Source organism: Hordeum vulgare, chromosome 3H (genome assembly GCF_904849725.1).
Source record: "Hordeum vulgare subsp. vulgare chromosome 3H, MorexV3_pseudomolecules_assembly, whole genome shotgun sequence".
Lineage (NCBI taxonomy): Eukaryota > Viridiplantae > Streptophyta > Magnoliopsida > Poales > Poaceae > Hordeum > Hordeum vulgare.
In genome coordinates, this window is record NC_058520.1 from 620,906,408 (window position 1) to 620,933,906 (window position 27,499).

Below are 27,499 nucleotides of genomic sequence, written 5' to 3' on the forward strand. Positions count from 1 at the left end.
GTGTTACTATTGCAAGGGTATGGGTCACTGGAAGCGCAATTGCCCCAAGTATCTGGCAGATAAGAAGGCGGGCAAAGAAAAATCAGGTATATTTGATATACATGTTATTGATGTGTACTTAACCGGCTCTCGTAGTAGTGCCTGGGTATTCGATATCGGTTCTGTTGCTCATATTTGCAACTCGAAACAGGAACTTCGGAATAGACGAAGGTTGGCGAAAGATGAAGTGACGATGCACGTAGGAAATGGTTCCAAGGTTGATGCAATCGCCGTCGGTACAGTTTCACTTCAGTTACCATCAGGATTAGTTATGAACTTGAATCATTGTTATTTAGTGCCTGCGTTGAGCATGAACATTATATCTGGATCTTGTTTATTGCGAGACGGTTACTTTTTTAAGTCAGAGAATAATGGTTGTTCTATTTCTATGAGTAACATCTTTTATGGTCATGCACCCAATGTGAGAGGATTGTTCATATTGAATCTTGATAGCGATACACACATACATAACATTGAGACCAAAAGAGTTAGAGTTAACAATGATAGCGCTATATTTTTGTGGCACTGCCGCTTAGGTCATATTGGTGTAAAGCGCATGAAGAAACTCCATGCCGATGGACTTTTGGAGTCACTTGACTTTGATTCACTTGACACGTGCGAACCATGCCTCATGGGCAAGATGACTAAAACTCCGTTCTCCGGAACAATGGAGCGTGCAAGTGACTTGTTGGAAATCATACATACCGATGTGTGTGGTCCGATGAGCGTAGAGGCACGCGGCGGATATCGTTATTTTCTCACCTTCACTGACGATTTGAGTAGATATGGTTATGTCTACTTAATGAAGCACAAGTCTGAAACATTTGAAAAGTTCAAGCAATTTCAGAGTGAAGTTGAAAATCATCGTACCAAGAAGATCAAGTTCCTACGGTCTGATCGTGGGGGTGAATATCTGAGTTTCGAGTTTGGTGCTCACTTAAGACAATGTGGAATTGTTTCACAGTTGACACCGCCTGGAACACCACAGCGTAATGGTGTGTCCGGACGTCGTAATCGTACTTTATTAGAGATGGTGCGATCTATGATGTCTCTTACCGATTTGCCGTTATCGTTTTGGGGTTATGCATTAGAAACAGTTGCATTCACTTTAAATAGGGCACCATCAAAATCCGTTGAGACGACACCGTACGAACTGTGGTGTGGCAAAAGGCCAAAGTTGTCGTTTCTTCAAGTTTGGGGATGTGATGCTTATGTCAAAAAGCTTCAGCCTGAAAAGCTGGAACCCAAAGCGGAAAAGTGCATCTTCATAGGTTACCCAAAAGAGACAGTTGGGTACACCTTCTATCTCAAATCCGAGGGCAAAGTGTTTGTTGCTAAAAACGAAGCTTTTTTCGAGAAGGAGTTTCTCTCGAGAGAATTGAGTGGGAGGAAGATAGAACTTGACGAGGTTGTCAAACCTCTCATCCCTCTTGGTGGTGGCGCAGGGCAAGGGGAAACCTCTGTCATTGCGACGCCGGTTGAGGAGGAAGTTAATGATGATGATCATGAAACTCCGGTTCAAGTTTCTGTCGAACCACGCAGGTCGACGAGACCACGTGCTGCTCCAGAGTGGTACGGTAATCCCGCCTTATCAATCATGTTGTTGGACAACAATGAACCTGCAAATTATGAAGAAGCAATGGTGGGCCCAGATTCCAACAAATGGCTAGAAGCCATGAAGTCCGAGATAGGATCCATGTATGAGAACAAAGTGTGGACTTTGGAGGTACTGCCTGAGGGCCGCAAGGCTATTCAGAACAAATGGATCTTTAAGAGGAAGACGGACGCTGACGGCAATGTGACCGTTTATAAAGCTCGACTTGTGGCAAAGGGTTTTTCACAAGTTCAAGGAGTTGACTACGATGATACATTCTCACCCGTAGCGATGCTTAAGTCCATCAGAATCATGTTAGCAATAGCTGCATTTTTCGATTATGAAATCTGGCAGATGGATGTCAAAACGGCGTTCCTTAACGGTTTCCTTAAGGAAGAATTGTATATGATGCAACCCAAAGGTTTTGTCGATCCTAAGAATGCTAACAAGGTGTGCAAGCTCCAGCGATCCATTTATGGACTGGTGCAAGCATCTCGGAGTTGGAACAAACGCTTTGATGAGGTGATCAAAGCATTTGGGTTTATACAAGTGGTTGGAGAATCTTGTATTTACAAGAAAGTGAGTGAGAGCTCTGTGGCGTTTCTAATATTATTTGTGGATGACATATTGCTGATTGGAAACAACGTAGAGTTTTTTGGAGAGCATAAAGGATTACTTGAATAAAAGTTTCTCTATGAAGGACCTAGGAGAAGCTGCTTACATTCTAGGCATTAAGATCTATAGGGATAGATCAAAACGCGTGATAGGACTTTCATAAAGCGCATACCTTGATAAAGTTTTGAAGAGGTTCAAAATGGAACAGTCCAAGAAGGGGTTCTTGCCAGTTTTACAAGGTACGAGATTGTAACATCCCAATTTTCCTAAATTCGGATGTTAATAGATCATTCATATGCATCTCATATTTTTATGCATTATTTGCTCTTCTGAGAATTTTATTCGTTTTGCAACTTCGAACAATTTATTTGAGTGGAGATAATATGACTTCTCCCGTGTGAAGTAAAAAGTTTATGATGTTTAAAATATCATTTGGAGTTATCGTTTTGGTTTCGCAAATTTTTATAATGCCCGAAATTATTTTTAGTTAAGTTTTTAAATGCTATTTGTGTGGCCTATTGCATTAAAACTATTTTCAAAATATTTTCATTTGGTTGGACCAGGTTCCTTTATTAGTTATTAGGTGGATTTATTATATATATATATATATATCTATATTAGATATTAATATATGTATCTATATATACGTATAAATATATTACTATGCGTTTGGTTTTAATATACATACGTATGTATTTCTGTATACGTATATTATTATTTATTTATTTTCTCTGTTTGTTTTCTTTAAAAAAAACATATACTATTTTAAATTTATTTTTGAGGTTTTATTTAAAATAAAAAAAAACACCAGGGGCCAGCCCACCAGCACCAAGCTGGCAGGCCAGCGCCCAGGCACCACCAGCCCCACGAGCGCTCGAGCCTCAGGCTCTTGTCACGAGAGCCCAGTTCCTGGACCATCCCCACGTGAACAACAAAGCTTCCCAGCGCACCAACAGAGGGCCAGCTCCAGGTGCCCAGCGCCCCCAGGACCGAGCCAGCTGGCCATGCTAGCTCAGCCAACCGAGCCAGGCCGAGCCCCACTTCGTTTTTTCCCCTGTCCCGAGGCGGACTCCCGCAGCTCTCAGCCTCCCGAGACCGTGTCTGGTCAGGACTCCTCCTCCTCACGAGTAGAAAAGTCCCGGGACCCGATTCTTGTGCTGACTTCGATCTGAGCCAGACCCCCATCTCGCCTAGACCGCAGAGGAGCCGCCCCCACCGCGCCGACGCCGGAGCACCTCACCGTCCACCGGAGTTCGCGAAGCCGTCACCGGAGTTTGCGCACGTCACCGGAGTTTGTCCGACCGCCACCGTAGAAGCACCATCGGAGGAGCCACACCGAGACGGTTCCGTTTTTCCCCGCTGTTCGTGGTGAGAACGCACGCACGAGCCGTTTCATCAAACCCTGATGAACAACTTCAGGACGAAATTCAATCTGTTTTTTTATCTGTTTCAGCTCTGTCAGATTCTCGGTATAATTTTGAAACGCGTTTATCTTTTTACTCGTAACTCCGATTCAGGAAATTCTTTTTCCTGTGATCTCATATTGATGAGTAGGACATGTTAGAACCAGTAGTTTTCAGTTTTACGAAAATTATTTTTTTTGTTAAAACAGATTATTTTAACCTATCGGAGGCCATATTTTGCAAACCGTTCATCCGGTTTAGTTGATTCTTTTTGCGTTGTCATCGTATCAGCATGTAGATGATTTTATACATGCTGCCATGCTATTTATGCTTTGGTTTTTAAACAAGTTGTTTTATTGCCGATGATCTTTTTGGTGTTATGTGATTGTGGTGATTGATTGGTGTGATTGTTTGCAACGTGTAGATTGTGCGGAGTGCGACGCAAACTATTGTCAGGAGTGTGACTTTCTGAATCAGAATCAAGGCAAGTTACATGTTGATCATCCTTTACCTATTATTTTTTTTCTATGCATGTAGTATTATATCACACTATGAAAATTATGCATGTATAGGAAGATTATTATTGCTATGCTTTTGAGCTATATTTTCCCTCGTCATTGAAGATCGTGCTAGATATATTTTTCTATGCTATGTAGACGGGGATTGGTTCATGTACTCATTGAGTTTATGTGAGGATTACTACAAAATAAATTGAGTAGTAATTCAGGATATAATACACCTCTGGGCGGATATGGTATTGCTGGGTGGTTTCAAGAACATCATGGTTTCTACCCTCTGAATGTAAGTGGATGCCGCCCAGGTTCAAAAAGATCAAACAGACTTAGTGACTAGTAGCTTCCTTGTGCGACCACTGGCCATTATGGGCTCTGGCTTAGTTGATCAGTCGTGGAAACCTTACCCGGATGTGCCAGCTGATGTAGCTATGATAGGTGGGATGGGCCTCCTGTGGGACTAGGTGACTGCTTCTGAAAGACTTCGTCTCAATCTTCGGGTTGGGTCCAGTGGGTACAGCGTACTAACCTCTGCAGAGTGTATAAACTAATCATGATTAGCCGTGTCCCCGGTTATGGACAATTTTGAGCAGCTAGGCCATTACAGTTGTTGGATGATCTTGACAGATGACACACTTAATAAAACTTGATGGGAAACTTAATGATGGTAATAGGTTGGAGTTGGAGATGCCAATTCAACCATATGTGAGTTATTGTAGCAAACAAATTAAAACTTGACTATTAGGTAGCTATGAGGATAAAATCAGTTTTCTGCAAAATAACCATCAGCCTTTCTTTTGGTATACTATGCATATACATGTAGGTCTGTTATATTACTTTTCTTGTGTAATTTGCCAATACATTCAAAGTATTGACCTATATGGCTGCAACGTATCATGTTGCAGGATATTCAGACGAGGAGTAAGGTACCGTTAGGGTCGCGAGTCTTCACTCAACATCGCCAGTGGGCTATGATGGGACTCATCGTTATTATTCTGCTACTTTTCCGTTGTTTATTAGTATAAAGCTAGCTAAGTGCTATGCAGATTGTTATATTTTATAAATTCTGGATCATACGTTATTATAAATGATGCACTTGCTATATCTGGTTTTCATCTATACTGTGTGTGCTAGCGAGTCGATCCAGGGACTAGCACAGTAAAGCACAGAGACTCAAATCCTTCGAGGTTTGGTCGTTACAGATGGTATCAGAGCAATGCGTTGACTGTAGGCCGTGGCCCTAGAAAATGGATTAGAAAAGCCATATGAGTCTAAATTTATTCTATACACTTTGTCTATATCTTACTCTTTCATTAGACAACCACCCTAGTATCTTGACCAGCTTAAGTAGGAACTAGTGTTGAGACCACCACTTATCTTGTTTTATTTGCGCTATTAACGTGTTAGTGTATCTGTTTATGCCCGCTTTGTGGCATGACGATACTAGGTTGCTTGCTTGATTGTTATTTTGCATGTTTGTGAAACTAGGATTTTGTCGGAATTATTCGACTATATATATAGATATGTTTGATTATTGTTATGCTTGTTTGTGTTATTTGTTATGATGTTTTGTTGCCTCATATATATTACCTTGATCATAATATGCATATGGGTAGAATATCTATATTCCTTTAGACCTATTCTATCTACTTTCTTATCTATTCTTGCCCACCAGATGCGGCCGAGACGTGAGCCTAGGGACGGGAATGCAGGAGCAGGCAACAATGATGGCAATGGCAATGATGCACCGCAATATGTGCGGCAGATACTTGAGGGACAAGGCCAGTTGATCCAGTTGCTTGCACAGAGTTTGGCCAACAATAACAACAACAACCCACCGCCTCCGCCACCTATGGATATGCTCACTAGGTTCTTGAGGTTGAATCCTCAGAGGTTCTCCAGCAGCCCTGAACCTATTATGGCGGATGATTGGCTTCGTTCTATTGGTAGGAACCTGCAGACCGTTGGATGCACAGATGCAGAGAGGGTGAGGTTTGCCTCACATCTATTGGAGGGTCCTGCCGCAGCTTGGTGGGACAACTACTTGGTCACCTATCCCATTGATACTATCACATGGGCGCAGTTTGAGGCAGCTTTCCGCGCCGCACATGTGTCTGCTGGCGCTATGAGTCTAAAGAGGAAGGAGTTTCGCAGCTTGCGTCAGGGAGGTCGCTCAGTTAATGAGTATGTGGAGGAGTTCAACAAACTTGCACGTTATGCTCCTAATGATGTTAACACTGATGCAGCTAGACAAGAGAAGTTCTTGGAGGGCCTGAATGATGATTTGGGAGTTCAGTTGACTGTGGCCACTTTTGGTAATTATCAGGAGCTTGTTGATAAGGCTATTGTGCTTGAGGGAAAGCATCAGGCAATAGAGAACCGCAAGAGGAAGTATAGCAACAACAAGTTTAATTCAGGACCGCAGCAGAAGCCACGCACTTCATATCATCACCATGGAGGTAATGGGCATCATCATCATGGAGGTAATGGCCACAATCATAATGGCCACCATCATCATAATGGACACAAGGGCAACAATGGCAATGGTAATGGTAATGGAGGTAATAATAACCAGAACCGCCAGAATGTGCCAGTGCAGAGAGACCTTAAACAGGTCCAGTGCTTCAAGTGCAGGAAGATGGGCCACTACTCCAATGCATGCCCAGAGAGCAATAATGGTAATGGTAATTCTGGAGTCATCAAGCCAAACCCCTTTCAAAAGGATCATGTCAACCACGTTAATGTGGAGGAGGTCTATAATGAGCCAGAGGCAGTGATTGGTAAGTTTTTGATCAATTCAGTACCCGCTCTTGTTCTTTTTGATACTGGTGCATCGCATTCATTTATTTCGAGGGTATTCGTTGATAAACATGGATTGCCAACCAAAACCCTTAGTATGCCTATTAGAGTGAGTTCCCCAGGAGCTGAGATGATAGCAGGTGTTGGTTGTCATCAGTTAAACTTGTCTATTGGGAAGCATGAGTTCCCTACAGATTTGATCATATTGAAGTCACAAGGTCTGGATATTATTTTGGGTATGGACTGGTTACAATTATATGAAGGAGTTATCGATTGTGCTAGTCGATCTATTTCTCTCAGTGCACCAAGAGGGAAGAGAGTCAAATATGTATGTAAGTACCAGCATAAGAGGATGCAAGTGAACTCTCTTAAGGGGGGTAGCCTGGAAGAGGTGCCAGTTGTGAAGGATTATCCAGATGTGTTTCCGGAGGAGTTGCCAGGTATGCCACCAGATAGAGATATTGAGTTTCTCATTGATTTGATTCCTGGTACCGGACCTATTGCAAAGAGACCATACAGAATGCCTCCTCAAGAGTTGGAGGAATTGAAGAAGCAGTTGAGGGAGTTACAGGCACAAGGATTTATTCGCCCAAGTTCATCACCTTGGGGAGCCCCTGTTTTGTTTGTGGAGAAGAAGGATGGAACCTTGAGGATGTGTGTTGATTATCGTTCTCTAAATGAGGTAACCATTAAGAATAAGTATCCTTTGCCTATGATAAATGATCTGTTTGACCAGTTGGAGGGAGCTAGTGTGTTTTCTAAGATTGATCTTCGTTCTGGTTATCATCAATTAAAGATTCGTGAGCAAGATATTCCAAAGACTGCTTTCACTACGAGGTATGGGCTGTATGAGTATACTGTTATGTCATTTGGATTGACTAATGCCCCAGCATACTTCATGAATATGATGAACAAGGTGTTTATGGAGTTCTTGGATAAATTTGTGGTTGTTTTCATTGATGATATATTGGTGTTCTCCAAGAATAAGCAAGAGCATGAAGTGCATTTGCGTTTGGTGTTGGAGAAACTGAGGGAACACCAGTTGTATGCCAAGTTCAGTAAATGTGAGTTTTGGCTAGATGAGGTAGCATTCCTTGGCCATGTTATATCAGGTAATGGAGTGGCAGTTGATCCATCCAAGGTTGCTGTTGTTACAGAGTGGGAGACACCCACATCAGTTGGTGAGATTCGCAGCTTTTTGGGCTTAGCAGGTTATTACAGGAGGTTTATTGAGAATTTCTCAAAGATTTCAAAGCCTATGACTGAATTGTTGAAGAAGGGAAATAAGTTTGTTTGGACTGATGATTGTGAAGCTAGCTTTCAGGAGTTGAAGCAACGTTTAGTCACAGCACCAGTTTTAACTTTGCCAGACATACATAAAGACTTCCAGGTATATTGTGATGCTTCTCGTGAGGGACTTGGGAGTGTTTTGATGCAGGAAGGTAAAGTTGTTTCTTATGCTTCACGTCAGCTTAAGAATCATGAGCATAATTATCCTACACATGATTTGGAGTTAGCCTCAGTTGTGCATGCATTGAAATCTTGGAGGCATTATCTCGTTGGTAATCATTGTGATATATTTACTGATCATAAGAGCTTGAAGTACATATTTACTCAGAGGGAGTTGAACCTCAGACAGAGGAGATGGTTGGAGCTTATTAAGGATTATGATTTGAATGTGCAGTATCATCCTGGTAAGGCTAATGTTGTTGCTGATGCATTGAGTCGTAGGAGCCATGCTAATGCAATTGATATTGAGGATATGCCACCGGAGTTATGTGAGCAGTTCAGAAATCTGAGATTGGATATGGTCCCTAGAGGCTATTTGGCTACACTTGAGGTAAGGCCTACTTTGCTTGACAGAATTAGAGAAGCTCAAAAGGATGATAAGTATATTGCTGAGATAAAGGAGAATATGCTAAAAGGGAAAGCAAAGGATTTCCATGAGGATGAACATGGAGCCATATGGTTTGAGAAGCGTATTTGTGTACCTCAGTATGCAGATTGTTATATTTTATAAATTCTGGATCATACGTTATTATAAATGATGCACTTGCTATATCTGGTTTTCATCTATACTGTGTGTGCTAGCGAGTCGATCCAGGGACTAGCACAGTAAAGCACAGAGACTCAAATCCTTCGAGGTTTGGTCGTTACAGAGATTGAGTAAGACTCAGTGCCCAGCAACTGATGGAGATAGAGAGCATATGCGCTCCGTCCCCTATGCTTCATCCATAGGTTCTATCATGTATGCAATGTTGTGCACTAGACCGGGCGTTAGCCTGGCCATAAGTATGGCAGGTAGGTTCCAGAGTAATCCAGGAGTGGATCACTGGACAGCGGTCAAGAATATCCTGAAGTACCTGAAAAGGACTAAGGAGATGTTTCTCGTGTATGGAGGTGACGAAGAGCTCGCCGTAAAAGTTTACGTTGATGCAAGCTTTGACACAGATCCAGACGACTCTAAGTCGCAAACCGGATACGTATTTATTCTTAATGGGGGTGCGGTAAGCTGGTGCAGTTCCAAGCAAAGCGTCGTAGCAGATTCTACATGTGAAGCGGAGTACATGGCTGCCTCGGAGGCGGCTAAGGAGGGTGTCTAGATGAAGCAGTTCATGACGGATCTTGGAGTGGTGCCAAGCGCACTGAATCCAATAACCTTGTTCCGTGACAACACGGGTGCCATTGCCTTAGCAAAGGAACCACGGTTTCACAAGAAGTCCAGACACATCAAACGACGCTTCAACCTCATCCGCGACTACGTCGAAGGAGAGGACGTAAATATATGCAAAGTGCACACGGATCTGAATGTAGCAGACCCGCTGACTAAACCTCTTCCACGGCCAAAGCATGATCAACACCAGAACTGTATGGGTGTTAGATTTATTACAATGTAATTCGCATGATGATGTGAGGGCTAGATTATTGACTCTAGTGCAAGTGGGAGACTGTTGGAATTATGCCCTAGAGGCAATAAAAAATTTAGTTATTATTATAATTCCTGTATCAAGATAATCGTTTATTATCCATGCTATAATTGTATTGAATGAAGACTCATTTACATGTGTGGATACATAGACAAAACACTGTCCCTAGCAAGCCTCTAGTTGGCTAGCCAGTTGATCAAAGATAGTCAGTGTCTTCTGATTATGAACAAGGTGTTGTTGCTTGATAACTGGATCACGTCATTAGGAGAATCACGTGATGGACTAGACCCAAACTAATAGACGTAGCATGTTGATCGTGTCATTTTGTTGCTACTGTTTTCTGCGTGTCAAGTATTTGTTCCTATGACCATTAGATCATATAACTCACTAACACCGGAGGAATACTTTGTGTGTATCAAACGTCGCAACGTAACTGGGTGACTATAAAGATGCTCTACAGGTATCTCCGAAGGTGTTCGTTGAGTTAGTATGGATCAAGACTGGGATTTGTCACTCCGTGTAACGGAGAGGTATCTCGGGGCCCACTCGGTAATACAACATCACACACAAGCCTTGCAAGCAATGTAACTTAGTGTAAGTTGCGGGATCTTGTATTACAGAACGAGTAAAGAGACTTGCCGGTAAACGAGATTGAAATAGGTATGCGGATACTGACGATCGAATCTCGGGCAAGTAACATACCGAAGGACAAAGGGAATGATATACGGGATTATATGAATCCTTGGCACTGAGGTTCAAACGATAAGATCTTCGTAGAATATGTAGGATCCAATATGGGCATCCAGGTCTCGCTATTGGATATTGACCGAGGAGTCTCTTGGGTCATGTCTACATAGTTCTCGAACCCGCAGGGTCTGCACACTTAAGGTTCGACGTTGTTTTATGCGTATTTGAGTTATATGGTTGGTTACAGAATGTTGTTCGGAGTCCCGGATGAGATCACGGACGTCACGAGGGTTTCCGGAATGGTCCGGAAACGAAGATTGATATATAGGATGACCTCATTTGATTACCGGAAGGTTTTCGGAGTTACCGGGAATGACGAATGGGTTCCGGGAGTTCACCGGGGGGGGGGGGGGGGGAACCCACCCCGGGGAAGCCCATAGGCCTTGAGGGTGGCGCACCAGCCCTTAGTGGGCTGGTGGGATAGCCCAAAAGGGACTTATGCGCATTGGAAGAAAAATCAAAGAGAAAAAAAAGGAGGAGGTGGGAAAGGAAAGAAGGACTCCACCCACCAAACCAAGTAGGACTCGGTTTGGGGGGAAGTCCTTCCCCCCTTTGGCTCGGCCGACCCCCTTGGGGCTCCTTGAGCCCCAAGGCAAGGTCCCCCCCTCTCCCACCTATATATACGGAGGTTTTAGGGCTGATTTGAGACGACTTTTCCACGGCAGCCCAACCACATACCTCCACGGTTTTTCTTCTAGGTCGCGTTTCTGCGGAGCTCAGGCGGAGCCCTGCCGAGACGAGATCATCACGAACCTCCGGAGCGCCGTCACGCTGCCGGCGAACTCTTCTACCTCTCCGTCTCTCTTGCTGGATCAAGAAGGCCGAGATCATCGTCGAGCTGTACATGTGCTGAACGCGGAGGTGCCGTCCGTTCGGCACTAGATCGTGGGACTGATCGCGGGATAGTTCGCGGGGCGGATCGAGGGACGTGAGGACGTTCCACTACATCAACCGCGTTCACTAACGCTTCTGCTGTACGGTCTACAAGGGTACGTAGATCACTCATCCCCTCTCGTAGATGGACATCACCATGATAGGTCTTCGTGCGCGTAGGAAATTTTTTGTTTCCCATGCGACGTTCCCCAACACGACCTACCCCCTGGCCGCGCCTAGGGGGCTTGTGGGCTCCCTGTTGGCCCTCTGGCCCCCTCTTTTGCTAAAAGGAGGGTTTCGTTCCAAAAAAAATCAAGAGGAGGCTTTCGGGAGGAATCGCCACCGCCACGAGGTGGAACTTGAGCAGAACCAATCTAGAGCTCCGACAGGGTCGTCGTGCCGGGGAAACTTCCCTCCCGGAGGGGGAAATCGTCGCCATCGTCATCACCAACACTCCTCTCATCGGAGGGGACTCATCACCATCAACATCTTCATCAGCACCATCTCATCTCCAAACCCTAGTTCATCTCTTGTAACCAATCTCCGTCTCGCGACTCCGATTGGTACCTGTAAGGTTGCTAGTAGTGTTAATTACTCTTTGTAGTTGATGCTAGTTGGATTACTTTGTGGAAGATTATATGTTCAGATCCTTGATGCTATTCAATACCTCTCTGGTCATGAATATTATTATGCTTTGTGAGTAGTTACTTTTGTTCCAGAGGACATGGGATAAGTCATGCTATAAGTAGTCATATCAATTTGGTATTCGTTCGATATTTTGATGCGTTGTATGTTGTTTTCCTCTAGTGGTGTTATGTGAACGTCGACTACATAACACTTCACCATTATTTGGGCCTAGAGGAAGGCATTGGAAAGTAGTAAGTAGATGATGGGTTGCTAGAGTGACAAAAGCTTAAACCCTAGTTTATGCGTTGCTTCGTAAGGGGTTGATTTGGATCCACTAGTTTAATGCTATGGTTAGACTTTGTCTTAATTCTTCTTTCGTAGTTGCGGATGCTTGCGAGAGGGGTTAATCATAAGTGGGAGGTTTGTCCAAGTAAGGGCAGCACCCAAGCACCGGTCCACCCACATATCAAACTATCAAAGTAGCGAATGTGAATCATATGAACATGATGAAAACTAGCTTGACAGAAATTCCCATGTGTCCTCGGGAGCGCTTTACCTCCTATACGAGTTTGTCCAGGCTTGTCCCTTTCTACAAAAGGGATTGGATCACTTTGCTGCACCTTTGTTACTATTTTTACTTGGTACTTGCTACGAATCATCTTATCACACAACTATCTGTTACCGATAATTTCAGTGCTTGCAGAGATTACCTTGCTGAAAACCACTTGTCAGATCCTTCTGCTCCTCGTTGGGTTCGACACTCTTACTTATCGAAAGGACTATGATAGATCCCCTATACTTGTGGGTCATCAAGACTCTTTTCTGGCGCCTTTGCCGGGGAGTGAAGCGCCTTTGGTAAGGGAACATTTATATAGTGTGCTGAAATTTATTGTCACTTGTTACTATGAAAACTAATCATTTGGGGAGCTTGTTCGGGGTATCTTCACCTCGAACGGAAGCACAAGGAGTTGCTCCCCAACGTGCTGCACCTACTGAAAATATTTGCTATGAATTTCCTTCGGGTATGCTTGAGAAACTGCTGGCTAATCCTTTTACAGGAGATGGAACATCACATCCCGACTTGCATGTAATCTATGTAGATGAAGTTTGTGGTTTATTTAAGCTTGCAGGTTTGCCCGAGGATGAGGTCAAGAAGAAGGTATTTCCCTTATCTTTGAGGGATAAAGCATTGACATGGTATAGGCTATGTGATGATACTGGATCATGGAACTACAACCGGTTGAAATTGGAATTTCATCAAAAGTTTTATCCGATGCATCTAGTACATCGTGATCGGGATTATATTTATAATTTTTGGCCTCGTGACAGAGAAAGCATCGTTCAAGCTTGGGGGAGGCTTAAATCAATATTATATTCATGCCCCAACCATGAGCTCTCGAGAGAAATTATCATTCAGAACTTCTATGCTCGGCTTTCTCATGATGATCACACTATGCTTGACACTTCTTGTACCGGTTCTTTTATGAAGAGAGATATTGACTTCAGATGGAATTTATTGGAAAGAATTAAACGCAACTCTGAAGATTGGGAGTTTGATGAAGGTAAGGAGTCAGGTATGAATTTCAAGTTTGATTGCGTTAAATCCTTTGCTGAAACAAATACTTTTTGTGATTTTTGCGCTAAGTATGGACTTGACTCTGAGATAGTAGCTTCATTGTGTGAATCATTTGCTGCTCATATTGATCTCCCTAAAGAGAAGTGGTTTAAATATCATCCTCCCTTAGAAGTCAATGTAGTCAAACCCAATCCAGTTGAAGAGAAAGTCATTGCTTATAATGATCCTATTGTTCCCAGTGCTTACGTTCAGAAACCACCTTTCCCTGTTATGATAAAGGATCATTCTAAAGTTTCAACTGTGATACGTAGGGGCTACATTAGAACACCTACACCCCTGAGCAAATTAGAGTTGAACCTAGCATTGCTATTATCAAAGATCTCCTGTCCGACAATGTTTATGGCCATGATATTCACTTCTGTGAAGATGCTGCTAGAATTGCTAAACCACATGCTAGAGACAAACATAGGCCTGTTGTTGGCACACCTGTTGTTTCTGTTAAGATAGGAGATCATTGTTATCATGGCTTATGTGACGTGGGTGCTAGTGTTAGTGCAATACCTCAATCCTTATATGATGAAATTAAAGACAAGATTGCACCTGTTGAGATGGAACCTATTGATGTCACTATCCAGCTTGCCAATAGAGGTACTATCTGCCCTTTGGGAATTGTTAGGGATGTTGAAGTCTTGTGTGGTAAAACGAACTATCCTGCTGATTTTCTTGTTCTTGCTACCACACAAGATAGCTTTTGTCCCATCACATTTGGCAGACCTTTTCTCAATACTGTCAATGCTCATATTGAGTGTGAGAAGCAAACTGTCACTGTTGTCTTTGAAGGTGTGTCACATGAGTTCAATTTCTCCAAGTTTGGTAGACAACCTCATGAAAAAGAGTTGTCTAGTAAGGATGAAATTATTGCCCTAGCTTCTATTGCCGTGCCTCCCACTGATCCTTTAGAGCAATACTTGCTTGAGCATGAAAATGATATGCATATGGATGAAAGGGATGAGATAGATAGAGTTATCTTTGAACAATATCCTATCCTTAAGAATAATTTGCGTGTTGAACTGCTTGGAGAACCACCCCCACCAAAGGGTGATCCTGTTTTCGAGCTTAAACAGTTGCTTGATACTCTTAAGTATGCTTATCCTGATGAAAAAGAGATATATCCTGTTATTATTAGTGATAGCCTCTCCGAGCATGAAGAAAAGAAGTTACTAAAAACTCTGAGGAAGCATCTTGCTGCTATTGGATATACTCTTGATGATCTTAAGGGCATTAGTCCCACTCTATGCCAGCACAAGATTAAAACCGATCCTGATTCCAAACCAGTTGCCGATCATCAACGGAGATTAAATCCTAAGATGAAAGAGGTAGTGAGAAAAGAAATACTAAAGCTCCTGGAAGCAGGTATTATCTATCCTGTTGCTCATAGTGATTGGGTGAGTCCGGTGCATTGCGCCCCTAAGAAGGGAGGTATTACCGTTGTCCCTAATGATAAAGATGAATTGATCCCATAGAGGATTATTACTGGCTATAGGATGGTGATTGATTTTAGGAAATTGAATAAGGCCACTAGGAAGGATCATTACCCTTTGCCTTTTCTCGACCAAATGCTAGAAAGACTGTCTAAACACACACACTTCTGCTTTCTAGACTGTCCAAATACCAGTTACACAATCTGATCAGGAGAAAACCACTTTCACCTGGCCTTTTGGTACCTTTGCTTATAGACGTATGCCTTTTGGCTTTTGTAATGCACCTGCTACCTTTTAAAGATGTATGATGGCTATGTTCTCTGACTTTTGTGAACATATTGTTGAAGTTTTCATGGATGACTTCTCCGTTTACGGGTCTTCTTTTGATGATTGCCTCAGCAACCTTGATCGAGTCTTGCAGAGATGTAAAGATATCAATCTAGTCTTGAATTGGGAGAAGTGCCACTTTATGGTTAATGAAGGCATCGTCTTAGGACATAATTTTTTTGAAAGAGGTATTGAAGTCGATAAGGCTAAAGTTGATGCGATCGAGAAAATGCCATGCCCTACAGATATCAAAGGTATAAGAAGTTTTCTTGTTCATGCTGGTTTTTATAGAAGGTTCATTAAAGACTTCTCTAAAATTTATAGGCCTCTTACCAATCTCTTGCAAAAGGATATTCCTTTTGTTTTTGACGATGATTGTGAGGAAGCCTTCGAAATACTTAAGAAGGCCTTGATAACTGCGCCTATTGTTCAACCACCTGATTGGAACTTACCTTTTGAAATCATGTGTGATGCTAGTGATTATGCTGTTGGCGCTGTTCTATGACAAAGAGTTGATAAGAAGTTGAATGTTATTCACTATGCTAGTAAAACTCTAGACAGTGGCCAAAGAAACTATGCTACTACGGAAAAGGAATTTTTAGCAGTCGCGTTTGCATGCGAAAAGTTCAGATCTTACATAGTTGATTTCAAAGTCACTATTCACACTGATCACGCTGCTATTAAGTACCTCATGAAAAAGAAAGACGCTAAACCTAGACTTATCAGATGGGTTCTCTTGCTACAAGAATTTGATTTGCATGTTGTCGAGAGGAAGGGTGCTGATAACCCCGTAGCAGATAACTTGTCTAGGTTGGAGAATGTTCTTGATGACCCACAACCTATTGATGATAGCTTTCCTGATGAGCAATTGAATGTCATCAATACTTCACGTAGTACACCGTGGTATGCTGATTATGCAAACTATATCGTTGCCAAATACATTCCACCTAGTTTCACGTACCAGCAAAAGAAGAAATTCTTCTTTGACTTGAGACACTAATTTTGGGATGATCCCCACCTTTATAAGGAATGAGTAGATGATGTTATTAGACGTTGTGTACCTGAACATGAACAGGGACAGATCCTACAAAAGTGTCACTCTGAGGCCTACGGAGGACACCATGCGGGAGATAGAACTGCACACAAGGTATTGCAATCAGGTTTCTATTGGCCCACTCTCTTTAAGGATGCCCGTTAGTTTGTCTTGTCCTGTGACGAATGTCAAAGAATAGGTAATATTAGCAAACGTCAGAAAATGCCTATGAACTAATCACTTGTCATTGAACCATTTGATGTTTGGGGCTTTTATTTGGTTGAGCATATGTGGGCTCATGTTGGCAACCAATAGATGTATCTTGTTTATTCGGCTTGTACAACGATGCTATTTTATTCGATCGAAACTATGTTATATTATTTGACTGTATGTTTAAATGTATCGGGTGAACGACCGATCCAAACAGACAAAAACGAACAAAATCGCCGTCTGTTTGAACTGACCCGTTGCAGTGCTCTAACACCACGTACACAAAGAAAGGACGAAGGAGGGCGAGATTGTGAGAGAAAGGCGAGGAATTGTGTGTGTGCGTGTGAGAGAGATTGTTTGCAGAGAAAAAGGCGGAGGTCTTGCTTGGAAAAATAATAATATGATGACGATAAATTGGTTAGAGGATGTTTTATTATATATTTATTTGATGATGATGAAAAGGAAGAAGCAAAAGCAATATGATGATACTTTGTATGTATGGTGGTGAATGGATGACAGCGATGTATCAACCTTCATCATCGATCCACTACGAACCCGATGCCGATGCCGATCCCCATCCCCATCCATATAGGAAAGGAAAGAGGAAAGGCAAAGTCTTCTCCTCGTGTCGACATCCTCTACTATTATACGTACAGTATGTTTTTTGTTCTTTTCTTTTTAATAATTAAATAAAAGTGTGCTCAATCATTCATCCATATATCCTTTTTATTTTATTATTATTATTATTTGAGCATCTTGCATCTTGGGCGGCTGCATCTCTACTGTACGTACGTATATCACAAGAGTATACATTGGAATCAGCCACGATACACCAACCAATTTTAGATTCTTTTTTATCATCAATCACTGTTCCAGCAGAACGAGTTTGAAAAAAACAAAACAAAGAACGATTACGTACATATCTTTCATACTCCACCATATTTTCTTCTCCCTCCTTATACATATATATACTGGAGTTGGAGTAGAGTAGCGTACGTGGCAGGAATATCCCTTAATAATTAAATAAACGCTTCTTCAGCTAGAAATAAAATAAACGCTTCTTCAGCTAGAAATAATTAAAATTAATACTACTGTATTACTCAGGCGACCATCTGCTCCAGGTCCGACCACCGCGCCGCCAGCAGCATATCGCTGCCGTCCTTCATCCACGACGGGTACATGTTGTCCTCCGCCCTCGTCGTCTCATGATGCGGCCTGCTGCTGCTTCTGACCCCGAAAGACGTGGACTTGCGCAGCTCCGCGGCCTGCACGCCCCAGTCCAGCTTCCCGTCCGGCGACCCCCAGTCCGCGAGCATGGACGACGGCGCCGGAGACTTGAACGACCGCGCCGGAGCCGGGGACGGAGAGCGGTGCACGAAGGTCTGGCTGCGGTTGGTGAAGGCGGCGGCGCGGGCGCTCAGCCCCCCCATCCCCATGCTCTGCTGATGTTGCTGCTGATGCTGCTGGTGCTGGTTCTGCTGATGTTGCTGCTGGTGCTGGTTCTGCTGCTGATGCTGCTGTTGCTGGTTCTGCTGATGCTGCTGCTGTTGCAGGGAGGAGAGCGCCTGTACGTAGGCGGCGACGAGGTCGGGCGAGTAGTCCGGCGGGGAGTTGGCCCTGGCCATCATCATCCTGCGCGCGTACTGGGCCTGGTTGTCGGCGTCCAAGTCGAGGTCCCGCGAGCTGAGCGACGCGGTGAGCGCGGCCGGCCTGGAGGATCGCGGCGGCGAAGAGGAAGTTGGGGATGGCGAGGCCATGGATGCGGCGGAGGGGTTGACGGCGCGTAGCTGTCGGGCGCCGTGCGCGAAGAAGCAGATGCGGCGCGGGCATCCGACCTCGTCCTTGCAGAGCCTGGTGCGGTACTGCGCGGGGTGGAGCCATGACTCGAAGACGCCGTGCGCGTACTCGCAGGCGTCGCCCTTGCGGCATGCGGCCGGGTCGCGGCGGAAGTCCGGGCATGGGACGCACGAGTATGGCACGCGGCGCGGGTCGCGGCGGCGCGCGTTCTCGCCGGGGTGGGCGAAGGGGCACTCGGTCCAGTCGTGCGTGTAGGCGCGGGAGCACGGGTTCACCTTGAAGCTGTACATCCGGAAGTCGTCGGTGGCGAAGACGCCCGCGTTGATGTCCTCCGTCTGGGAGTCGGAGGCGGAGGAGTAGTCCTTCTTGGTGGTGGTCCTCCTGGAGTCCGGCGGCGAGTCTTTCTTGGTGGGGCTGTTTTGGTTTTGGTTTTGGTGGTTGAGAGGGTGAGCTTGGAGCGCGAGTAGGGAGGACGATGATGCGCCGGCGGTGAGGAGGAGGCGTGCGGCGTGGGGCGCGGATGGCGCGCGGCCCTGGTGGGCGAGGAGGAGCGGGGTGGCGCCGTCGGATGCGGAGGCGCGGGCGGCCTCGGAGGGGGCGATGGAGAGGACGTAGGAGAGGACGGTGGTGCTGCCGTAGAGCGCGGCGACCATGGCGGGGGTGCGCAGGTGGAGCGCGAGCTGGGGCGTGTTGTTGTTGTTGGTTGATTTGGGGGATGGCCCGTACCACGGGGATGCGGCGACGAGGGAGAGGTTGTCCTCCTGGACGGCGCGGCGGAAGGCGGGGAGGTCGTCGTCGGCGGCGAGCTCGAGCAGGTAGGAGGAGGGGTGGTCGTGGGCGGAGGGTGGCATGGCGGCGGCGAGGTTGCGCAGGCCAGGGCACATGCTTGCTTGCTCTTGCTCTTGCTCTTGCTCTTGCTCTGCTTGGTTTTGGGTTTGGTAGGAGGAGAGGGGAGGAGAGGAGAGGTGAGGTTAGATGATGGATGTGTGGATGCGGTTGAGGAAGCCATGGATGGGTTGGGTGCAGATTATATAGACGCACACGCACACGCACACGCACGGACATGTGTGGAGGTGGAGGTGGAGGCATCACCAAGGAAGCTTCGCTTGACCTGACCGCGTGCAAGGAAGCTCATTTTGCGCGTGCGTGATGCTTCCTTCCTTCCTTCATTCTCTGCACCTGCTCCTGCTCCTGCTGGGATTCCGTGTGCTGCTGCAGGTCACTCTCACACACCTCATGTCTGAGGGTCACACACACACACACAGCACCAGCTGCTTTGCTTCCTCCCACCATCCTTTCTTCTTCCTCCTCTCCATCAGCATCAGCAGCAGCAACTGACCCTTTGACTCTTTGACCCGCTCTCCCTTCCTTCCTTACGACCAGACCAGACCATACCTTTGTTTATTTCATCAGCTTGAATTGAACTCAATTGACCAGTCAACGGTCAAGCCTACCACTAACAATAACTCAAAACCTCACTCAACTCATTCCTCCCCTACTAGATCCTCCCCTTCAACCACCAACGCCATCCCCTTGCTACTAATTCCATCTTCATCATCTTCTTCTTCTTCAAAACACACACACACACACAATTCATTCATTCCATAACTAACTAGACCATCTTACTACTAATTCCAAGCTCTCTTCAACAACCACAAGACTCATTGCTCATCATCAATTCACAAAAACTTGCTTCAACCAACTTCCATGCCATTACATCCTCATCTCTCACTAGACTAGCCTAATTTCACCATACTCTTTTTCTCTATGCGCTCGTGCTAACCAGCGCCCCTCGTAACCAGTCCAAATCTGGGGTGAAAATGGACAGGCCCAGGCGCGTTTGTCACATCAGATCCGGTCCACGCTCGTGCACCACGGCCCCACATATATTTGTCTTCGACAAAAATCCCTAGCCTAGCAGCTCCACTTCACCCCCAAACTCCCTTTCTGGCTTTCACCGGCATGGCGGGCAGCACATCCAACTAAGACCACTCCCGACCCGACTAGCTACTGGAGCATATCATCCCAGCCCGAGCTCAAATTCGATCTAGCGGGAATCCAGTGCAAAGGCGCACTACATGCTCGAATCCGAAGAAGCGGGAGTCTAGAGGTTCATCTCTCGTCCCATCCCTGATGTAGAGAAAGTATGACTGCTATAGGGATTATGTGCCCGTCATAAAAAGCAAAGGGTGCAGGAGGTCAACGCACCAACATGACGGAGGCGGTGGATGCAGCGTCGCACACTGCCTTGGAAGAGGAACCCGTGTGTGCCCACATCCTCTAAAAGCGATGGAGGAGGAACACACATGCCCTCGCTTGAGAGCAAAGCCGGGCGACCTATCCATGGACGGACCGTCTCCCAAAAGGGAGAAGGAGGACACTGACGGGTCAGACAACTCCGACGATGAGCAGACCCGGATTGATCCATTTTGCGTGTTCAAGAACTTTGAACATACTCATTTGTCTATACGTCCGGCCTGACCAGCACCCCTCATAACCGGCCCTAATCTAGGGTGGAAATAGGGAGTCCCGGGTGCGCCTGTCATGTCGGATCCGGCTCACGCTGGTTCACCAAGACACCACAGATATTCATCTCCAGCTGCATCCCATACCAAACCCTCGCCGCTCCACTTCGCCCCAAGCTCCCTTCTCGGCCTTCTTCGGCATGGCGGACAACGGTTCTGACTCCGACCACTTTGCCCCAAGCTCCCTTCTCGGCCTTCTTCGGCACGGCGGACAACGGTTCCGACTCCGACCACTTCGCCCCAAGCTCCCTTCTCGGCCTTCTTCGGCACGGCGGACAACGGTTCCGACTCCGACCACTTCTGACCCAATGATGGCAGATAGCGGGTCCGACTCCGACCACTTCCGACCCGATGACTACGACATATGGGTCCGACCGAGCTCATATTCGATCCAACAGGAATCCATTGCATCGACATTGTGGGCGCTCGGATCCGCGGAAGTTGGTTGTTCAAATATCTTATAGTACTCAACATGGATTAGTTAGTTAATTGGTTACTTTCTGTCTCCGTAGAACAACCATTTCCATAACTCCATTAAGAAACTTGCTTCATGACCTCTTAGGCTGGCCATAGTAGGGGTATCATAGCTAGTAACATAGTCTTGGGACTAGCAAACATGGTGATGCGGCAAGTAATTAAAGAAGAGAGAGAGGATTAGAGTAACATAGGTAGATACCGTAACATGTTAAATGCTATGCTACTATGTGTCATGCATGTCAATAAATGAGATCACATATGATACTAGTTTATGTTACTATGCACTATGAAGGTATTATCATACAATAGTAACATATGCATGATACTACTATATGTTACTCTCCACTATGAGCAGCCTTACGAACACTTAATGCCAACCTATCCACAAATAGGGCAGCCACTTTTCCTTTTTGTTCCTTCCAAAAAAGGTCGCATGCACAGTACTAATAGGAGCAGCATACCTTATTTCCAATCAAGTGGTCGATGCATCACAAAATCATCGGCTATAATCATAATACAGTATTACTACAATTAATCTCAAGGAAAATTTGTTGTATAGGTGCTAAAGCAAAACTTTCTTTAACCAGAGTAACAAGAGCCAAGACGGTAGTAAAAGCTCTTTGCTAGTAGATAATATATAATTAACACATGTTGCCGTTAAGCTCTCCCTCCTAAAGCAGTAATGACAAGAAACTAAGACATCATCAGGGAAGCCTGGCCTGCTTTTAACCGAAGTTGAACTGGAATCCGCCTCCGGGGAACCCTCCCCCGTGGTGGAACGTGTACTGCTGCCCACCGCCTCCACCAAACGGGTCGAACCCGCCGCCGCCTCCCCCCATGCCCATCTCGTCCAGGTCCTCTCCCCGGTCGTACCTCACACGCTTGTCCTCGTCGCTAAGCACCTGCACACACACACACAGTTAAAAACAAAATCATATCTAAGCTGCGCACCTTTTGTTCAATCAATCTTGTTGTGTCTAATTCTTTTTCTTTTTCCCTTTTGCTATTCATCAGTCATCACTCGAAACAGAAACAGTACCTCGTATGCCGCGGCGATCTCTCGGAACATGTTCTCCGCCTCCTCACGGTTCTCCACGTTCTTATCCGGGTGCCACTGCAGCGCCAACCTCTTGTACGCGCGCTTGATGTCCGCGGCCGATGCTGTCTTCGAAATGCCCAGGATTTTGTACCAGTCTTTCCTTTTGCTGAGCTTCAGCTGCCTTTCAGCTTTCATGAGCGCTTCCCGGATTGCCATGTCCTGAGTCAGCATCAACAGAAACTCGCTGTCAGGCCACAGTTTATTCTTCACACCAGCCATAAACCAAGCTTGCAAGGACAAGATTAGTAAAACTGTCCATCCTTATTTTTTTAATTTCAAAGAGAAGATAATAAAGGACAGGGGGGGGGGGGGGGGGCAGGAAACAGGGCATGGCAGCAGAGTTTCTACTGTGTGTGTAACCTTAGCCAGAGAGTCTCTTCAAACAATCTACATGATCGCTCACTTTTAACCACAAGTTGCACCCTGTATATTATACTAAAGTCTAGCTAATGTAGGATCTATTGTTGTGTACGACATCCATCCAAGCAGTTAAAACGCATGATTTGTCCACTGGGAAACTATATCCAGACCACTAATGAGCCTAACAAATCTATTTCTCAGAACACAACTGTATTCAGCCTAATGGAAATAGGAATAACAAGATGCACGCCAACAGAAGCACATCATTAGAGAGTAAATCAAATACAGCAAGACGCAGGAAATTCAAATTGGCATGCTCTCACAGACTGGGAGATTAGGCTCCTTCAGTTGGAACAAAAGAAAAAAAGATATACTCATGACAGCTGTGATATACTACGAGTATTACTCAGGACAACAAAGCAAAATTGCATAAAATTCACCTGTGGGGATTTCTGGGCAGCCTCTTTTAGGTCCTCAACCGCACCTTCCCAATCTTCTGTCAGAAGTTTAGCTTCACCTCTCTGCAGTGAGTACGAGAAACAGTTCAATTAATAGGTTTACAAAAAATCTGACATAATGGGCAATTTCATTCTGTTGTATAGTGCATGATTTCAACTTCCTGAAATAATAAAACACCAATATTGATTACCATATCTGTTGTAATTTACTTGTGCATTCTATATAGATATGATAAGCTAAGCATATGGAAAGTGCAAGATATCGCAATTCTATGTACAGTAAACAATTTCCTTGATGCTACAGTCTAATATGGCAAGTTGCTTTATATATAAAGCAGGGCGAAAGCCTCTTTCGGTAATATGGCAAGTGGCTGCAAAAGGCAAGGGGAGCCAAGATGCATGTAAGACAGGTATCCGTGCGAGCAGGTAGTTCCTAGCATTTTAAACATTGCATACCAAGACCTGAAACATTCTATATTTGCATTCTAAACATGCATACATGGTGGTTGTGTGTAAGTCCTTACCTGTGCCAAAGCATCAACAAGTTCTTCATCTATGCTGAGTGCTTCTGTACAGCTATTGATTGCCTCCTTGCCTCTTCCAAGTTTAACCAGAGTCTTACACAGCCCGAGATAAAGTTGTACGTTGTACATAGTATGGTCTGGATCCATTGCTAGTGCTGCCTTGTAGTCTTCAACAGCCACGCGAAACTTGCTCTTGGCAGCATTATCTTCTGCCTGCATGCACATCACTTTACTTTTTTATTACGGTTGTCAGGAACTCCAAGCTTAATGGACACAAGAAAATTACCAAACAGTACTCACGCTCTTGGTCTTCTTCAGAAGTTTTTTCAACCCAAAGTATGCTTTCTTCAGTTCTGAATGTTCAGGGTCTAGACGGAGGCCTTTCTGATAGTGCCTAAACAGAAAGTCTTGTGATGTGGTGTAGCAAATACTTAATCTTAACGGCATTATGTGCATGTACTGGCACCTTCTTCTAAATTGAAAAGCACCAGACAATACTATACCTGTTGGCGACATCATGGTCAGCAAGGTAATAGTATGCTCGGCCACGAAGTAACAGCGCATCCAAGTTATCTTCATCTTCCTTGAGAATAAATCCTGTCTCCGAAATAACATTTGAATAGTCTTTCAGTGCTAGCAATGCTTTAGCCTTGAGAAGCTTTGCCTGAAAAAACAACAGTTGTCGTGTTACTCTGAATGAGACAGGATGGCACGGAATATTTGTGGTTGCACATAGTAATTACTAGGTCCTTAAAACATATATACCTTTAAGCAACCTGGAGAAAAGACGAGCACGATTTTGTTGACGTACTCGAGGACTTTTGAGAATTCCCCAGCATCAGACTGGGTATAAGCAGATTGTAATGCATTCTGAGCCTGCAGCAGCTGAGCTAGCTCCTTTTCCACTGAAGCAGTCCCGGGCTTGAGCTCGAGGAATTTGTTGTAGTCGCTCTCAGCTTCCTTGTGTCTAGAGTTGAGAAAAGCATGTTAGAGAAGTGAGGATGAAGGAAGATTGAAAATTTGAAATGAATGCCAAGCCAATGAAGTCTAGTCAGCTAGTTCTGAGGGCGCAAAGTCAGAAAGGAACAAGTCTGAGGTTGTACTATCATTTTTGGAATACGAAGGATGGGCATGGGAAAATGAAGAGAAAGTAGTAGATTTATAAGTAAGTGTAAGTAGCAGGGATACAATTGATTACCTGCATCTGTGGCGGAACACTGACGCGCGCTGCCTGTAAGCTTCGGAATGGTTAGGGTCGAGCTCCAGGACAGCGTTGAGCAGACCAAGCGCTCCGTCGTATTTGCTGAGGCTCATCATCTCGGAAGCACTCTTAAACAATTTGGAGGGATCATTGTCTTGGATTTCTGGAAAATGTAAATTAGGTAAGGTATTGTACTCTACATAGGAGGATCTAGTGAGGTGGTAAGGTAAAACTAAAAGCGAGAGGAGAGCAAATCTGTGGATGCAAATCCCCTACTTACTTACTTACTTACTCCTACTTACTTAGTACTAGGGATGGGATGGGATGCAAATGGATGGAAGGAGAGGGGATTTACCTTGCGATGAGGATGAGCAAATGAGGATGGGGGAGTAGAAGAGGAGCAGCGGCAGGGCCAGCCGCCACGCCATCCCCGCCCGCCGAGGCCGAGGCCGACACCTCGCTCCTTCCTTCCTTCCTTCCTTGGTTGCAATGAGCCGGAGATCTTAGCCGGCGGCGTCCCGATGGATTGGATTCGATTCGATTTGGCTGCCAATCCAATTCCGATTCCAATTCCAGTTCCAATCCAATGAAGGGAGGAAGGGAGGAAGAAGAAGCAGACGAGCCGAGGGAAGTCCGTCGGGGACGGGGAACACGTAGCCCGCCCAATGCCGTGCCGCCGCGTGGCCTCCCCTCCCCTCCCCTCCGTAACGCGTAACGCCCCCCGGACACGGAAACCAACACGATACGCCTCCTGGCCAAGCTTGCGTATCTCCTCAGAGATAGGAGTATATGTAGAGAGAGACGTACCTTACCACCAATCAACCAGATCAGACCATTCACTCTCGTGTGTCCCACATGTGTCATCATTGTTCGAGAAGCGATTGGAATGAACATTATCTTTTTGTTGATAAAACGCAAGGCTATATATACAAAGTGAGGGGACGCGTTGCTTGTTAAGCATGGATTATTATGATTATAATTAATCCTTAACACTCCCCCTAATCTATGCTTATCTTCGGTTATATGCACCGTCTTGATAAAGACTCCTTTAGTATGTTTGCGTTGAGATTGTTCATCATCTTTATATTAAGAAATATTCCTCCAAAGCCCTGTGGGAAAAATATGAGAAAAATAATGTAGATACGTTGCTGAAACTCCTTTAAACCCAATGGGAAAAATAAGGACAAAATGATGCAACATATAATGATTATTGTCTCTTGATAACTCATATGAGAAAACCTTTGAAGAAGGAGAAAACTCATTGATAAGTTTAGAGAACAATTAATATGTCTTGAGTACGGTAGGGAAAATAGAAAGTATGACATATGATCTTTGAGAAGATATTGCCTCACTAAAAACCACTATGAGAAACTTGAGAGAAAACTCATAAGGGAAAAGAGTACAATCGTACATGCCATTGGAAACTCCTTTAAAACCCAGTGGGAAAAATATAAGGACAAAATGATATGGCATATATAGATACTTGTGTTTATATTATCTCGTTAAAAACCTTTGATGAGAAACCATTATGGAAAAACTCATCAAGGGAAAAAGAGTACAATATATGCAATATGATGATTGTTAATAGGTTATAGTCTCGGAGATTACCCCCCCCCCCCCCGAACTTTGCAAATATGGAGGATGACTCATACCAATGCCATTGACATGAACATGAGATTGTGTATAATCTGTTGGATTATCACAATATTTTGTTTGCACATTATTTCCTCAACTTTCTATAATCCATAAGGATAAGTAATTTCTGAGCAATTTGATTTATGATATTGCTCTTCATATAACCTGTATGTATTGAGTAACACAAGTGGAAGTATCTTGATAAATCAAGTTATGTGATTCTCATGAATCTCAACCACACGATTTTGAGTGTGGTTAATCATTCTGCCAAGCCATACATATTTTTGCAATGCTCTAGGATAAAGCAATTATGTGAGAATGATAAGCGGAAATAACCATTAAAATCCATTTATATGACTTCCATGTGAAGGCTATTCCAGCAAATTCGGTCATTTGATATGGCGTCGTTTGGATCAAATAAAGAGCCAATATCATTACATCATATCACCCAAGATTTACTGTAATCTTCAGATATAAGATGATATTACTTATATCAACCATATACCTTTTGTTGGGGGTTGCACTCCGAATAAAGATAGCAAATATAGTGTCAGGCCTGACGTAGTTTGCAAGTATAGAGTGCTTTGACATTAGTGAGATATAGAACTTCAGGTCCTAGTATCACTTCATTATCACCCCTAGGTATGAATGGATTTGTAC

General features: G+C 44.6%; 2 protein-coding genes across 2 annotated transcripts; both read right to left on the reverse strand.

Annotated features, from left to right (window-relative positions):
• Positions 1-17,591: 17,591 nt before the first annotated feature.
• On the reverse strand, positions 17,592-21,704 carry LOC123445765 (zinc finger CCCH domain-containing protein 33-like). Its single transcript, XM_045122801.1, has one exon. It carries the CDS (start codon positions 19,442-19,444, stop codon positions 17,864-17,866), a length of 1,581 nt encoding a protein of 526 aa, XP_044978736.1. The 5' UTR covers positions 19,445-21,704; the 3' UTR covers positions 17,592-17,863.
• A 302-nt stretch (positions 21,705-22,006) lies between these two features.
• Positions 22,007-25,966, reverse strand: LOC123445766 (dnaJ protein P58IPK homolog B). Its single transcript, XM_045122802.1, has 9 exons — positions 25,560-25,966; positions 25,202-25,367; positions 24,769-24,970; positions 24,507-24,667; positions 24,304-24,397; positions 24,004-24,216; positions 23,462-23,542; positions 22,602-22,820; positions 22,007-22,464 (listed from the first exon to the last, which is right to left on the reverse strand). The coding sequence occupies exons 1-9, from the start codon at positions 25,630-25,632 to the stop codon at positions 22,288-22,290; spliced, it is 1,386 nt and encodes a 461-aa protein (XP_044978737.1). The 5' UTR covers positions 25,633-25,966; the 3' UTR covers positions 22,007-22,287.
• Between the last annotated feature and the right edge of the window lie 1,533 nt (positions 25,967-27,499).

Coding starts and splice junctions, on each gene's coding strand:
- LOC123445765 (XM_045122801.1), bottom strand. CDS start 19,444: ATGTGCCCTGGCCTGCGCAACCTCGCCGCCGCCATGCCACCCTCCGCC.
- LOC123445766 (XM_045122802.1), bottom strand. CDS start 25,632: ATGGCGTGGCGGCTGGCCCTGCCGCTGCTCCTCTTCTACTCCCCCATC. Junction 24,668..24,768: donor TTTCTCCAGGTTGCTTAAAG/GTATATATGTTT, acceptor TTGTTTTTTCAG/GCAAAGCTTCTCAAGGCTAA. Junction 22,465..22,601: donor AGATCGCCGCGGCATACGAG/GTACTGTTTCTG, acceptor GTGTGTGTGCAG/GTGCTTAGCGACGAGGACAA.